Source organism: Myxocyprinus asiaticus, chromosome 23 (assembly GCF_019703515.2).
Source record: "Myxocyprinus asiaticus isolate MX2 ecotype Aquarium Trade chromosome 23, UBuf_Myxa_2, whole genome shotgun sequence".
NCBI lineage: Eukaryota > Metazoa > Chordata > Actinopteri > Cypriniformes > Catostomidae > Myxocyprinus > Myxocyprinus asiaticus.
In genome coordinates, this window is record NC_059366.1 from 30,894,448 (window position 1) to 30,909,779 (window position 15,332).

The 15,332-nt window shown below is 36.4% G+C and overlaps 1 protein-coding gene across 1 annotated transcript in view; it reads left to right on the forward strand.

The window, feature by feature from the left end:
• The first annotated feature begins 145 nt into the window (after positions 1–145).
• The window catches only part of LOC127413787 (tyrosine-protein phosphatase non-receptor type 13-like), a 44,099-nt gene continuing 28,912 nt past the window's right edge, over positions 146–15,332 (forward strand). Inside the window, exons 1-19 of the mRNA XM_051651210.1 lie at positions 146–191; positions 1,217–1,372; positions 1,459–1,614; positions 3,766–3,831; positions 3,993–4,172; positions 4,276–4,351; positions 7,997–8,086; positions 9,338–9,416; positions 9,524–9,677; positions 10,792–10,863; positions 11,027–11,201; positions 11,592–11,727; positions 11,869–12,007; positions 12,094–12,246; positions 13,226–13,411; positions 13,554–13,713; positions 14,448–14,691; positions 14,810–14,910; positions 15,035–15,112. Coding sequence (XP_051507170.1) covers positions 1,241–1,372; positions 1,459–1,614; positions 3,766–3,831; positions 3,993–4,172; positions 4,276–4,351; positions 7,997–8,086; positions 9,338–9,416; positions 9,524–9,677; positions 10,792–10,863; positions 11,027–11,201; positions 11,592–11,727; positions 11,869–12,007; positions 12,094–12,246; positions 13,226–13,411; positions 13,554–13,713; positions 14,448–14,691; positions 14,810–14,910; positions 15,035–15,112 — 2,377 coding nt within the window. The 5' untranslated portion in view covers positions 146–191; positions 1,217–1,240. The remainder of the gene's footprint in view (positions 192–1,216; positions 1,373–1,458; positions 1,615–3,765; positions 3,832–3,992; positions 4,173–4,275; positions 4,352–7,996; positions 8,087–9,337; positions 9,417–9,523; positions 9,678–10,791; positions 10,864–11,026; positions 11,202–11,591; positions 11,728–11,868; positions 12,008–12,093; positions 12,247–13,225; positions 13,412–13,553; positions 13,714–14,447; positions 14,692–14,809; positions 14,911–15,034; positions 15,113–15,332) is intronic.

Sequence of the window (15,332 nt, forward strand, 5' to 3'; positions counted from 1 at the left end):
GCATATTTCTAGAGTGAAAGAGGATATTCAATCAGAAAGAAATGAACAATGTGACTTGACTTTATCCAGTTGGAATTGATTGGATCATGGAAAGTGGTTTCTGTATGACAGGTGGCTGAAGGGGAGGGGTTGAAAAAGTAACAAGGATTGATGATGTCAGCCCAGAAGGAAAGTCTTCAGAGGCGAAGCAAGTTATTACATTGTGATAAAACACTATGACGATAAAGGTTTTTTCTTTGGAATGATGTACACCAATGAATCATACAGAATTAGACTAAAATGTACATTAAGTAAATAAGTCTGATCTCATGCCATGCATGCATCACATGCCCCCAATAGATAATAATGATTTTAAAACACTATAAAAAAAAATCCCTATAAATACAAAATGCTCAATATTTCTTGCGTGTAAAAAAAAAAAAAAAAAAATCCAATACTATGGTGCTGCTCTTGCAAGCTATTTAAATGTCAGTACAGCTACATCATACCAAAGAGCATTATTTTTCAGGGAATGGTCTTTTGTGCATCGATCATCAGCTAGTTTTGTTATGAACATGCACTTCTGTTGTTGATAATGTGACAAATGAGAAGGAATTTAATCAAAGCAAACTGAAATGGCTCCCTCTGGCTTCTGTGTTGAGTAGTTACAGTTCAATACACCGGACTAAGCTGAAAGACTGAAGAAAATTATATATTGGTTGTTGATATCAGGGACAAGCTGTCTAAAATATAACATAATCTGATGCACTCCAAATTTCAAATGAACACTGAACTTGTGAGAATGCCATAATGCACTGATAATACTGAAAAAATACTCATATTTGTAGCTGATTGAATTCACTAAAGCATTTCCTGAATCTCAACTGGTTGAGCATGGTGCTAGGCTAGCAGCAACAAAGTCATGGGTTTGATTCCCCTGGACAACATCTAGTGATACATTTATAGCCTACCCTCAATGCACTGTAAGTCACTTTGAATAAAAGCATCTGCCAAATGTCTATAAATGTAGAACCACTACTGATTAGTCTAGAATGATGCCTCAGTTTTATGTTCACAATATTCATTACATTATTGTCACGAAACACTGGTGATGAAATCAGAGTTCCTGAACCAGAGCATGACCAACCACCATTCTCTTTTTTGAATATAGAATTTCCTAGCATCTCTCTCTCCACAGTCCGCCTCCTTTAGACCATCTTGTGTCTCTCCTTCTCAGGTATCTGTCTCGTGACTCTGCAGGATGAGCAGCACATTTGTGACCCTCGCCGAGGTGCTGGAAGCTAGAAGAGGACCGCTGGAAGAGGACGAGGTGTGGTCCCTATTGCTGGGCTCGGCTGAATCGCTTGTGGATCTTTCCTACAAAGGTAAAACAATGACCATTGCAGTTGTTATGTCCGACCGGTGAAGAGTGCACTCCATGCTAAATTTAATGAAGGTGGCTCTGTTTTTCTAGGTCACAATATCTGCAATATTATAACTCCTGCATCACTGCTCTTGTCAGCGACTGGAATGCTGGCATTCAAGAACTGTGCCATGACAGATGAGGTGTGTGCCTTCACAGCCCCAGAAATGCTGCAAGGCCGTGCCATCTCTACCAAGCTAGCTATGGAGAAGGTCAGTTTCTTTTTGTGACATCATGTGGGTATTAGACACCTAACATGCAGGTTGACACAATGTGCACTGTATTTTAGCAAAGTGAGGTACCTCAAATTGTGTTTGTTCTGGAAAGTTATTTGCTATGACAACTGTAAAGAACATTGAGAAAGAATTTCCATTTGTAACATTATAGGGTTGGATGCATAAGACACATGACAATTTTTATTTTATTTTAAATTAATAAATGCAAATTCATAAATAGCTAACTAACTAGCTAACTAACTTAACATATAAAATAAATGTGTATTTCACTCTTATTTTATAGTGATGACCATGTCAACATACTACGAGCTAAAATTATTTGGTAACCCTTGACAATAAGGTTCCATTCTTTAACATTAGTTAATGCATTAGGTATAATGAACAGACAATGAACAATATATATTTTTACAGCATTTATTAAGTAAGGAATAATTGTTGACGGACCATTGAATTGTATCTTGACCGCATTACCACCTCGGCTGTACATTATTTTTCAACACTTCAATGGGCTGGAGTCAATTATTCCGCTTATACCACGGTTACCACACCTTAAGACAATGTTCAGGGTTTTATCTCAAGACATTTTCTGGTTTTCATCCCTAAAACACTCTTGTGAGTGGAACTACTTTCTTCCGGCATGGATTCAGCATCTTGCTCTGATACAGCTCAAGCCTTCGTTGCTTGAGCTGTATCAGTCACTTTAGAACTAGCAATGGAGGATACAGAGGCTTGCTCTGCTTTACTGGAGCTCTTACTGGAGTAAAAAGTTAGTGCATTTGTGCGTGTGTGTGAGAGTTTATGTGTGAGTTTGTTTTTGAATGATTGAAAGAGAAAAACTCAGAAAATGAGAGAGATCGCTTCTGGGATTACCTTTTTTTGTTGCAGCTCTCGGCAGAAGTAACATCGCATCAAAATCGCCAAGATGTAAGTTTAAGCACTTCTCAGCGGCAGCATCGCCATATTTCCATTGTAAACCTTAACAACTTTTTTTAACCCTACTGAGATGCAGGAGTGCGCTGACATGATGGCTCTGTTTTTCTCTCATGAGTAAGTGTGTACGTAGCACGTATAATGTGTGTTCACGTGTGTGGGAGTGTGTGTGAGAGGGGGAGGGGGGTGCGAGAGTGTTTCCCACAGATATTTCAGATAATATAGAAACTGTTTTATTGATCAAGTGTATCTAGCTTTGATACAGCTCAAGCCTTCGTTGCTAGTTCGAAAATGTCACTTTAGAACTAGCAACGGAGCATGCGCTGCTTTTCAGCATTGGAGTAACAATGTAGTGCACAGTGAAAGACGAACTGCTCAGTATGAGAGCATAGTCTATATACTGAGCCAGAGTCCATGTAATCCTGCCTCTGGGCAGCGTGGAATACAGAGGTTCCTCTATGTTCGCATGAAAAAGTCCTTAAGGGAAACCTCTCAGAAATCCACCCGGTCACAGAGTCTACAAAAGTCCACCACAAAGTCCTCAAGGGGACAATTCCCCTGGCGGAGGCGCATCAGTGCTACTGCTGGGTTCATCCTTTGGTCTAGTATTCTGTAATGTAGTTGGCAGACAGGACAGGCAGGAGACGAAGACGACACTGATGATGTGAACCCAAGTGCAGTATTTATTTACAAACCAATGTGAAGACCAAAACAGACTTAAGAAATAAACAAAAGTCTCGACTAGACTAGACTAGACTTGACTATGATTAAAGAAATGAACAGACTAAGAGTACAACGTCACACATAAACAGTACTAGGCAACTGACAATGGCAAACATGACTAACAAGATAACAAGACACAGCTGGGATAAAATCAGGGAAGGAACCAAGAACAGAACTACAACAAGAGACCAAAACTACATATCAGTATAAGAGTTCAAAGACACAGACACAACAGAACATAATACAAATTTACAAAAGTTACAGTTATAGTATTTAACTGATTAATTCCACAACATGCATAGCATTCTCCTGAGATGTTCAGCTTTTGTGAATACAAAGATGTTTTGTTTGTGTTTGATTATTGTTGATCATTGATTATTAATTCAGTCTATAGACCTAATGAAAAGCACAAACATCAATAAATACTCTCATCAGCTTATTTTAATTCCTACTGATTTGTGTCATTTCTTCCAGATAATTGTGTATTCTCTCGGTATGACTCTATACTGGTCAGTTGACTATCACCTCCCTCAAAACCAGGTCAGTCTCACAGACATCCCATAAAGCAATTAATGTATGAACTATGCTAGTGAAGAATAAGCCTGCTACATTAAACTGCTTACATTCCAATTGACAATGTAGTGGAAATTCTTCTTCTTCTTCTTCTTCTTATTATTATATTTGTTTTTTTGCTTATTCAGCCCATTCAGTTAAGTGATTCTCTGAATTGCCTTCTCCTGAGCATGTGTGAGGACATGGCCCATCGACGAGCAAACCTCAACTCCATCTTGGAGATGTGTGAATCACACCACAAAACTTCTCTCCTGCCTCCTCCCAACAAGGTCATCAAACAGCTGGTCGAGGATGTCTTCCATGACTCTGTGAGTCAAAGACGACCATTCATGTCTCAAAGACTTGTTTATAGGAAATCAAACAAATTTGAGATAATGTAGCTGAAAAAGTTCATGAGATCTTTATTTCCAGGTGGACCGAGCTGCTTTAACTGACAATGTTGTGCAGTTGAGTGGCAAAAGTCAGATGGTCAGAGAAAGACTTCATGGTAGGAACTCACACTCAGTCAAAATCTGTTCAATCCTCTTGAATCATAAAATGTAGTTTATCCTCCTAAGGTTGTCTTCTATTGTGGAATCTTTGAATATAAAATTAAGAGACTGCATTACACAATACTTAAATAATTGAAGAAAAAGAGCATAGTTAAACTAGTTAAATGATTCAAATTGTTTATACAGTATGTTAAATGTGACTAAGCTGTTCTGATAAATATGCAAAGGAGGTGACATAATGGGTACAGCTCTGGATTTACTATTTATAGGTATGTGTTTGAGTAAAATTCAAATGTTTGTTTTATTCTATAAAGTACTGACAACATTTCTCCCAAATTCCAAATAAAAATATTGTCATTTTGAGCATTTATTTGCAGAAAAGGACAACTGGTCAAAATAACAAAAAGATGCAGTGATTTCAGACCTCGAATAATGCAAAGAAAACAAGTTCATATTCATTTTTAAACAACACAATGATAATGTTTTAACTTAGGAAGAGTTCAAAAATCAATATTTGGTGGAATAACCCTGATGTTCAATCACAGCTTTCATGCATCTTGGCATGCTCTTTACCAGTCATTCACATTGCTGTTGAGTGACTTTATGCCACTTCTGGTGCAAAAATTCAAGCAGCTCGGCTTTGTTTGATGGCTTGTGGCCATCCATCTTTCTCTTGATCACATTCCAGAGGGTTTCAATGGGTTCAGGTCTGGAGATGTAGCTGGTCGTGACAGGGTCTTGATCCGGTGGTCCTCCATCCACACATTGCTTGACCTGGCTGTGTGGCGTGGAGCATTGTCCTGCTGGAAAAAACAATCCTTAGAGTTGGGGAACATTGTCAGAGCAGAAGGAAGCAAGTTTTCTTTCAGGATAACCTTGTACGTGGCTTGATTCATGCGTCCTTCACAAAGACGAATCTGCCCGATTCCAGCCTTGCTGAAGCACCCCCAGATCATCACCGATACTCCACCTGGTCGTCTAATGGTTAGACAGAGACCTGGAGAGGCATTCAAGCCACAGTGTCTCGCACCTACTGTGAAATTTGTTGGAGGATCGTTGATGTTCTGGGGGTACTTCAGGAAGATGGATGCTCACAAGCCTTCAAAAAAGCTGAGCTGCTTGAATTTTTGCGCCAGGAGTGGCATAAAGTCACTCAACAGCAATGTGAAAGACTGGTAACAAGCATGCAAAGACGCATGAAAGCTGTGATTGAAAACCAGAGTTATTCCACCAAATATTGATTTCTGAACTCTTCTTAAGTTAAAACATTAGTATTGTGTTGTTTAAAAATGAACATGAACTTGTTTTCTTTGCATTATTCGAGGTCTGAATACACTGCATCTTTTTTGTTATTTTGAGCAGTTGTCATTTTCTTTAAATGAGTGCTCTCAATGACAATATTTTTATTTGGAATTTGGGAGAAATGTTTTCAGTACTTTATAGAATAAAACAAAAATGTTAATATTACTTAAATACATACCTATAAATAGTAAATCCAGAGAAACTGATAATTGTGTAGTGGCCTCTTAATTTTTTTCCAGAGCTGTATGTACAGGTGCATCTCAATAAATTAGAATGTCGTGGAAAAGTTCATTTATTTCAGTAATTCAACTCAAATTGTGAAACTCGTGTATTAAATAAATTCAATGCACACAGACTGAAGTAGTTTAAGTCTTTGGTTCTTTTAATTGTGATGATTTTGGCTCACATTTAACAAAAACCCACCAATTCACTATCTCAGAAAATTAGAATACATCATAAGACCAATAAAAAAACATTTTTAGTGAATTGTTGGCCTTCTGGAAAGTATGTTCATTTACTGTATATGTACTCAATACTTGGTAGGGGCTCCTTTTGCTTTAATTACTGCCTCAATTCGGCGTGGCATGGAGGTGATCAGTTTGTGGCACTGCTGAGGTGGTATGGAAGCCCAGGTTTCTTTGACAGTGGCCTTCAGCTCATCTGCATTTTTTGGTCTCTTGTTTCTCATTTTCCTCTTGACAATACCCCATAGATTCTCTATGGGGTTCAGGTCTGGTGAGTTTGCTGGCCAGTCAAGCACACCAACGCCATGGTCATTTAACCAACTTTTGGTGCTTTTGGCAGTGTGGGCAGGTGCCAAATCCTGCTGGAAAATGAAATCAGCATCTTTAAAAAGCTGGTCAGCAGAAGGAAGCATGAAGTGCTCCAAAATGTCTTGGTAAACGGGTGCAGTGACTTTGGTTTTCAAAAAATACAATGGACCAACACCAGCAGATGACATTGCACCCCAAATCATCACTGACAGTGGAAACTTAACCCTGGACTTCAAGCAACATGGGCTATGAGCTTCTCCACCCTTCCTCCAGACTCTAGGACTTTGGTTTCCAAATGAAATACAAAACTTGCTCTCATCTGAAAAGAGGACTTTGGACCACTGGGCAACAGTCCAGTTCTTCTTCTCCTTAGCCCAGGTAAGACGCCTCTGACATTGTCTGTGGTTCAGGAGTGGCTTAACAAGAGGAATACAACAACTGTAGCCAAATTCCTTGACACGTCTGTGTGTGGTGGCTCTTGATGCCTTGACCCCAGCCTCAGTCCATTCCTTGTGAAGTTCACCCAAATTCTTGAATCGATTTTGCTTGACAATTCTCATAAGGCTGTGGTTCTCTCGGTTGGTTGTGCATCTTTTTCTTCCACACTTTTTCCTTCCACTCAACTTTCTGTTAACATGCTTGGATACAGCACTCTGTGAACAGCCAGCTTCTTTGGCAATGAATGTTTGTGGCTTACCCTCCTTGTGAAGGGTGTCAATGATTGTCTTCTGGACAACTGTCAGATCAGCAGTCTTCCCCATGATTGTGTAGCCTAGTGAACCAAACTGAGAGACCATTTTGAAGGCTCAGGAAACCTTTGCAGGTGTTTTGAGTTGATTAGCTGATTGGCATATCACCATATTCTAATTTTTTGAGATAGTGAATTGGTGGGTTTTTGTTAAATGTGAGCCAAAATCATCACAATTAAAAGAACCAAAGACTTAAACTACTTCAGTCTGTGTGCATTGAATTTATTTAATACACGAGTTTCACAATTTGAGTTGAATTACTGAAATAAATGAACTTTTCCACGACATTCTAATTTATTGAGATGCACCTGTATATATATATATATAGTGTGTGTTATTTATAGCTGTATATATATATATATATATATATATATAATGTGTTATTTAACACTCTGTGCATGCCACATCTTTGCATAACAAGTGTAAGTAGTTTGTCTTGATCTATACCATTAACTAAATGTTTTGGTGGTAATCCAGACCTATACTTTGGATTAAAATGTTTATCCTGTAAAATTCAAAATTAGTAAAATCTCTGAAGTTTGACCAACATGTGCATAAGAAAGCACCACTGCACCAATAAAACAATAGAATTAAGAGTTTAATTTAAACCGAACATGGGATTACAAAAAGTTGTAATCAGGATCTAAGTGTTGATGGAACAAGGCAAACCCTAATATAGAGTTTAGAGCTCATTTGTTTGGCTGCTTTCCAGAGGTCTTTCTGGGGCTATCATGTGCAGTATACTGTATACTGTGGTGTGTATTCAATGTGCTGGACGACTGGACGTTAGCAGTGATCAGTTCTTCTTGTTGAGCAGGTAAGCGTGGACCATATACTGGTTATACAGAGGAGAGCACAGCTCCAGGAAAGACTCATAAACTGTTTCTGGACTCTGAGACAAAGCAAGGTGAGCCCATGTTTCATAATCGATAAAATTCTGTGCTGAATTCAGTGTTGCTGTATGTTGCTGTTTAAATACATTTTTTTTTATTTTTATTTTTTTTATAAAATCAGTGTGAAGCCAAAGTTACAACCTGCAGTGATAAATTTGTAAAATTTTTTGACCATTTTGAATTTCATAACTGATTAAGGAAATTGAGTTTGAAACTCTGAAAACTCATAAATTTGAATAGAAATTAGAGAAATTATTGTGACTTAAATGTTTTAAATGGGTGGAAAATATGATGCTGTTAATGATGAAAATTTGTTTAATGTAGGGATATTTGTTTGTGTAGCACTTAAAATAATTTTATAGCAATGCAATTTACAGCATTTATTAATATTGGCTCATGTTAATTTGGTCAATTATAGTTGGCTAATTGTTCATTGTTCACAGTCATTCATAATACATTAACTAATGTTAACTTATACAACTTTTAATGTTAAAATGTATTAGAATATGTAGAAATTAACATTCATCAATATATAAATATCAATATCAATACCATTAATCAATATAATAAATGTGTTAACACTTTACAATAAAGTTGAATGTGGTAACCTTAGTTAACATAAACTAACAATACTTTTTCAGCACTTATTATTTCCGGTCAATGTTAATTCCAGCATATTCTAATATATATATATATTTTTTATTATTAAAAGTTATATATGTTAACATTTGCTAATGCATTATAAAATAGCATAAACTAACAATTACCAATAAATTGTATTTTTATGAATTAATTAGGATTAATAAATGCTGTTAAAAAAGTAATTCATTGTTCATTGTTAGTTCATGATACCTAATTCATTAACTAATATTAACAAATACAACATTATCTAAAGTGTAAAGTGTTATGATCAATGCTATAAAAGGATTTTTTATTGTTAGTTCATGTTAACTGTTGCATTAGCTAATCTTAACGAAGAAAACCTCATTGTAATGTGTTTATGTTAATAATAATAATACTTTTTTTTTGTATATAGCGCCTTTCTAAAACCCAAGGTCGCTTACAAAACGAACAACAACACAAATGTATCACAATAAATGGCAGCAATACAACAATACACACACACGCACACACACAAAAAACACCACATGGACCAAAAACAGAGGACCATGGACCATGTTACTAACTCATTGTGTTTTTTCATTTTTATTGAAGTTTCTTTAATCAATGTATATTCAATTTAGTTTATTTGGTTTAAATTTAAGGAGATTCCCATCAACCGAAAACCTGGTCTCTCAAAAGTAGACTTTGTCAGACTCCGGCCTATCAGGGCAACTCAAACAGGTTAGCAATTTTTGTTATGCTCTTTTAAATGTTCAGCTGTCATTACTCTGAGGACCCTGAGCAATATCATTCTCTGATGGGAGGAAATCAATTCTTTGATATCCTAGAAATCCTCAGGAGCTTTATCACAGACAAAGCACAAGTTGTTGGCTGTCACAGAGTACGTACCTCAACGTTCCTAACAAGAGTGAAGCCAGACCTTCCAGTCTGTCTATTATTGTCAGTGAGTCTGCAGTCAGCCTCTCCCAAAGGAAAGCTAAGGTGAAGTGCTCGGTGTCTTTGCTGGATTTTGGCATTACACAGAGGGCCCAAAATGTATTTGGATGATTTTGGACACTTCCATTTTTGGTCATTTGAAATAACTTTAAACCAACTGATCTCCTGGTCATTTACAGGTAATGATGTGTAAAGTCAGTTCCCCTCAAATTTACAAATTGTGTCCTATAGCAGAGTAACCGTAGGTAGTTCAGTGTTTCCTACCCCGCTTTCCAGCAGCAGTGCCACGCCACTACTGAATCCACAGCAAAATAAATTATTTTGTGAAGAATTTTTAGTATAGTTGTGATCATTCAGTCTAAATTAAATGCAATGAGATAAAAAGAGTGTATTGCAAAATAATGTCAAAATTTTTTTAAATTATGCATACAACTACTGTTCCCAAAAGAAGGGGAACAAGGTACAACACATTGACTATGAGAAATCGTACTCAGTACGAGTACGTGAGAGCGCGATATCCAGTCAATGTGCTGTACCGAATGAACCGACTGAATGGGAACACGTCTTTCTACTTTGCTGTCATTGCTTACTGCATGCAAAAACAGCGTGACCAGTCCGATTCATGAGCAAATGACTCTTTTGAGTTGGTTCAGTTAATAAATTGTTAAAAAAACTCAAAAGCTCAAGTTAAAACTTGATTATATATATATGTATATACAGTATATCTGAAACAAAAACAGAATACTGTAGGAAACACTGGTGTAGGGAATCAAATTAACAATGGATGTTATCCAAAAACTTTGACAACTAGAAAGTGTCCAAATGCTTTTGTCTTATTATTATTTGTTTATTATTTATTTATTTATTTATTTATTTTGGAAAATCTTTTGTTTTATCATTTTAAACCTAAAAAACTTATTTGGTCAAATGTTTTGCCTTAAAATATGCTTTTGCTCTCTTTAAAGTGAATTGGTTTGATATTTTATATTATACATTGCAAAACCATTCATGCATTTGTAAGTGTGTCTTAATCATCCAAATACTTTTAGAGCTACTGTATGCTTAGTCTGTGCTGCTTATATGCATACTGTATTATGTATGCTAAATCCCAGTCTTGTTTTTCAGTTGCTGATAATCTGTTTTCATGTTTCAATTGTAGAGTCGTGGCCCTGAGTTTATCAAAATGACTGATGAACCTCAGATTGTTTTAGAGCTGCCTGGATCTATAGTGGTAAATGTGTTTTAATGTTGCTGTTACATATATCATACACACTACTGAATTAAACATTCAATATTCTGTTAAGAGTTTTAATGTGTTTTAAAATTTTAGTGCCCACTAAGGTTGCAGAGTCGTATCTCCTTTTCTCTCTTTCTTTCTCTCTCGATCGATATAGTCGAAGAAAGGCAAGTCAGGCTTGTCTCAAAGGGAAGTTAACGTGATCATGCCAAATGAGCAGTGTTTGGCAGTGAAGTGTGACATCAAGTCCCGTGGGAGAGATGTCTTCGACATGGTTGTGGCTCACGCTAACCTTGTGGAGCACTTTTACTTTGGCCTTGCTTTCATTGATGGTAATGCAATGTTCTTCCAAGTCATTCAGCTATGTAGCTTTCCAGAATAATTTTGTATTGCTCTCTCATGTGTTGTTTATGACTGAGAGGGATCAAGTATTTAATATTAAACTCATATCAAAGGTTATGGGTAGTTGACATGAATCACTTTTCGAAAGTTGATATGTCAATGCTAAACTCTTTATTACCTCTATTAATTGATGCATTAACAAATGCATTTGTCTCACTGCAGGGCCAGTTGAAATTAACTTAGTGTAGGAAAAAGGTGAAAAAAATGGTGAAAAGCTTAAAAGAAATGGTGACCAGCCATAGGATCAAAGATGTTCACTTTCTTTTTATATTTATATAAAATTTGACCTAAAATTTTGATGATTTCATTTTCTCATATAGATGGTGAATTTTTCTTTTTGGATCACGAAACAAAAATCTCCAAAGTTGCACCAGATTCCTGGAAGAAAGTGGCTTGTGCCACATTTACCCTTTTTCTCTGTGTCAAATTCTTCCCTGATGACATCTCCTACATATTGTATGTCTTTTTCCACTTCAGATTGCCCTAATATTTGCGTGTTAAATCATAGTTTAATTAATAATATACCTAATAGTTTGCAGTGAAGTCTTCTCATTTAATACTCATTTTTGTTTTGTTTTGTCTAATTACTTTTAAAAGGCATCGGCTTACACGTCACCAATACTATCTCCAGTTGAGGAGAGACATTCTGGAGGACAGAGTGTACTGTAATGAAGAAACAGCATTGTTTCTAGCAGCTCTAGCACTGCAGGCTGAGTTTGGAGACTACATGCCTGAAGTGAGTCGTGATATGGATCCTTACAACATTCAAAAGTCATAGCTAGACATAGCTATAAATTATTCTGAGATATCACACTTTTTCAGGTTTATGGGAAGAACTATTTCCAGATGGAGCAATACATCTCTAAGAGAGTCATAGAGAAAGTGGCCTTGCCGTGTTTAAGAGAGGAGTTGCCAAGGTTACATGCCAATAATGCCCAGATGCTTCCAGAGGAGGCTGAGGTGGAGTTCTTAAAGGTAACTTGAATCAGTCACACAGCTCATTCTAAAAATACTCTTGTGATGCTTGTTAAACTAAATCGAATGAACTTTGAATTTATTGAGTTCAAATAAATCGAATGAACTCAAACAAGTTGTTACTGTAGTTTTAAATATTTTTTATTTTCTCCCCAATTTGGAATTCCCCAATGCACTCTAAGACCTAGTGGTGGTGTAGTGACTTGCCTCAATCTGGGTGGTGGAAGACAAATCTCAGTTGCCTCAACATCTGAGACTGTCAATCTGTGCATTTTATCACATGGCTTGTTGAGTGTGTTACTGTGGAGACATAGCACGTGTGGAGGCTTCATGCTATTCTCTGTGGCATTCTCGCACAACTTACCACGCACCCCACTGAGAGCGAGAACCACACATTATAGCTACCCCATGTGACTCTACCCTCCCTAGCAACCAGGCCAATTTGGTTGCTTAGGAGACCTGGCTGGAGTTACTCAGCACACCCTGGATTTGAACTCACGACTCCAGGGGTGATAGTCAGCGTCTTTACTCGCTGAGCTACCCAGGCCCCCTTAGTTTTAAATTTTTTAAGATTTAGCTCTATTTTATTTTCAATTTGTCCTTTCAATTTAGTTTTGCTTTTATTAGTTTGAATGCTAGCTTTTGTTTAGTTTTAGTTTAGTAATAGTTTTTTTTCAGTGTATTCTAGTTTCAGTTGAGTTTTAGTTTTTCTGAATTTTTTGTTTATATTTCAGTATTTCAGTTTTCAGTATTTCAAGGCATTTTCAGGTTTAAAGTTGGTGGACTGTAAAGATTTCAGTTCATATTTTTATTTCCCCTAGTTCGTTTATTTTTAGTTTAGGATTCATTAACATTAATAACACTGCTCAGAACAATATAGGCCAAATGGAAGCACTTTGTAATATATAATAGTACTATTGGTCAAATATCTGGCTGTTTGATCATATTTTCAATGCCAGTGTCTTACATGCCTTGATAGATTGCACAGCAGCTACCAGAGTATGGGGTGCTGTTTCACAGAGTTGCCCGGGAAAGAAAGCCTGTTATTGGAGAGCTGATTTTGGGAATTTTTGCCAAAGGAATTCTGGTTTATGAAGTCAAGAGCAATTCTCGGATATTAAGCCGCAGATTTTATTGGTCAGAGACGGACAGTCTCTCAACAAGTGTGAGTTCACAATTGTTATTTGTGTAGCTTACATTGTTTGATTTGGTTAAATACCTCATGAAATCCAATAACATGCTATTTGAAAGTTGTTTGAAGATGTTTATTGGGTGTAGGTTTTTTAATCATTTTGATCCTGCCACAGAGAAGAAAATTCACCATTGAGTGCAGCCCGAGTGGAAAGAAGCACTCGTTTGTGACAGAGAGCTCAAAGATTGCACAATACCTGCTGAACCTCTGCTCAGCCCAGCACAAGTTTCACAGTGAGATGACCTCTCGTCAGCTAACCTACTCTTTAGCCTCAGGTGTGTGGAAGTCTTTTCAAATTATTTCAGTATACAGAGTCATTTAAAGCTGAAGTGCAGTGGCCCCAAAAAGTAACAAATTATGCTAGACATTTTCTCAGATGTAACATAACACTTTTTTATTCTGAGCCATTTTGCAATTATTTTAAACAGCTGGTCAAAGGGTAATTTTAATGGATTCATCATGTTAACTATGGACATAAATGTTCCTCTAAGTATGACAACCAGAAAGTGTCTCAAAATGCTTTGTCTTCATTTTTAACAGTATATCTATTGTTTTATAATTTGGAACCTAACAAACTCCTTTTTGTTGAATGTTTTGCTTGAAAAAGTTGCTTTGTGCCATCTTTCTTTAAAATAAATGCCACCTTGTTTAATAGCCTATTTTGTAAACTAATGTAAGGACATTCATACACATTTAAGTGCCCAAAGAGGCCACTGTATGTAGTTAATTATATAATATTGATGATGTTGATGTATGATTCTTAAGAATTCTTAAGATTCTCTATGTCCTTGTAGAAGTTTATTTGTTTATCTGTTTTTGGTCTTACAATAAGACCCCTAAAATTATGCAAAAATTGGAAATCTGTAATCTGATTGGCCTTTCTACTGTGCCATTATTTTAGTTGTTGTTGTTGTTTTTTTGTTTTTTGTTTTGCTTTTGTAATTATTATCATGAGTGTGAATAAACTGAATTTCTTGGAGTTAATTAATTCTATAATATTTTGTCCTAGATGACAACATTGCAAAATATACTTCAATATACCGTGCACGACGTGATCAGATAAAGCGCTTGTCATGCTCTGAGATAGTGCTCAATAATATTGGTTTGAGCGCATTACCAAATGACTGCATGAGCAAGTCCTGTGATGACCTGACAGCAAAAATCAGGGTTCGGATACAACAGCAAAATGAAAACAATTATATTTCTGAACCGAGAGCTCTGAGTGAACTGAAAGACCATAGCCAAAGCTGCAGGTACTTCAATGGACTCTGCTTTGCACCTAATTGAAATCACAATGCAATAAAAAAATTAAAAGACAAATAAAAAATTATAATAATAAAGGTCCTTCATGTTGATCTTGTCTCTCTGCAGCCCACCGGAAACTTTCAGTCCTCCAGTCTACCGGATAATGTCCAGCGTCTCTTTGCAAAAGCAGGACTCAGAGGTTCATTCTACCACATCATCTATAAGAGGTAATAAGTGTGAAACTCTTAGTTGTCAATTATTAGCTGATTCTAAATTATATTTGCCAATCTGTGATGAACTAATCTGAGTATTTAATTTATTTATTTTAATAATTTTTTCATTTCTTTGTAGTGGACACTCCCACAAGAACAACCCCAGAGAGAGAAATCATCTGTGTAACTCTGAAGAAAGATCCCAAGTTTGGCTTTGGTGAGTGAGAATGAGTTAAAAATATAAAAGTATCAAGAATCCATCTTTTGTATAGCATTAAAGGTATACTTCACCATTTTGTCATCATTTACTCAACCTAATCCAAACCCATATGGCTTTCTCTGCTGTGGAACACCATAAAATTATCATAAAAGTAGTCCAAACAACTTATTTTTGTACTATATTCGAAGTCTTCTGAAGCCGTATGAAAGTTCTATGA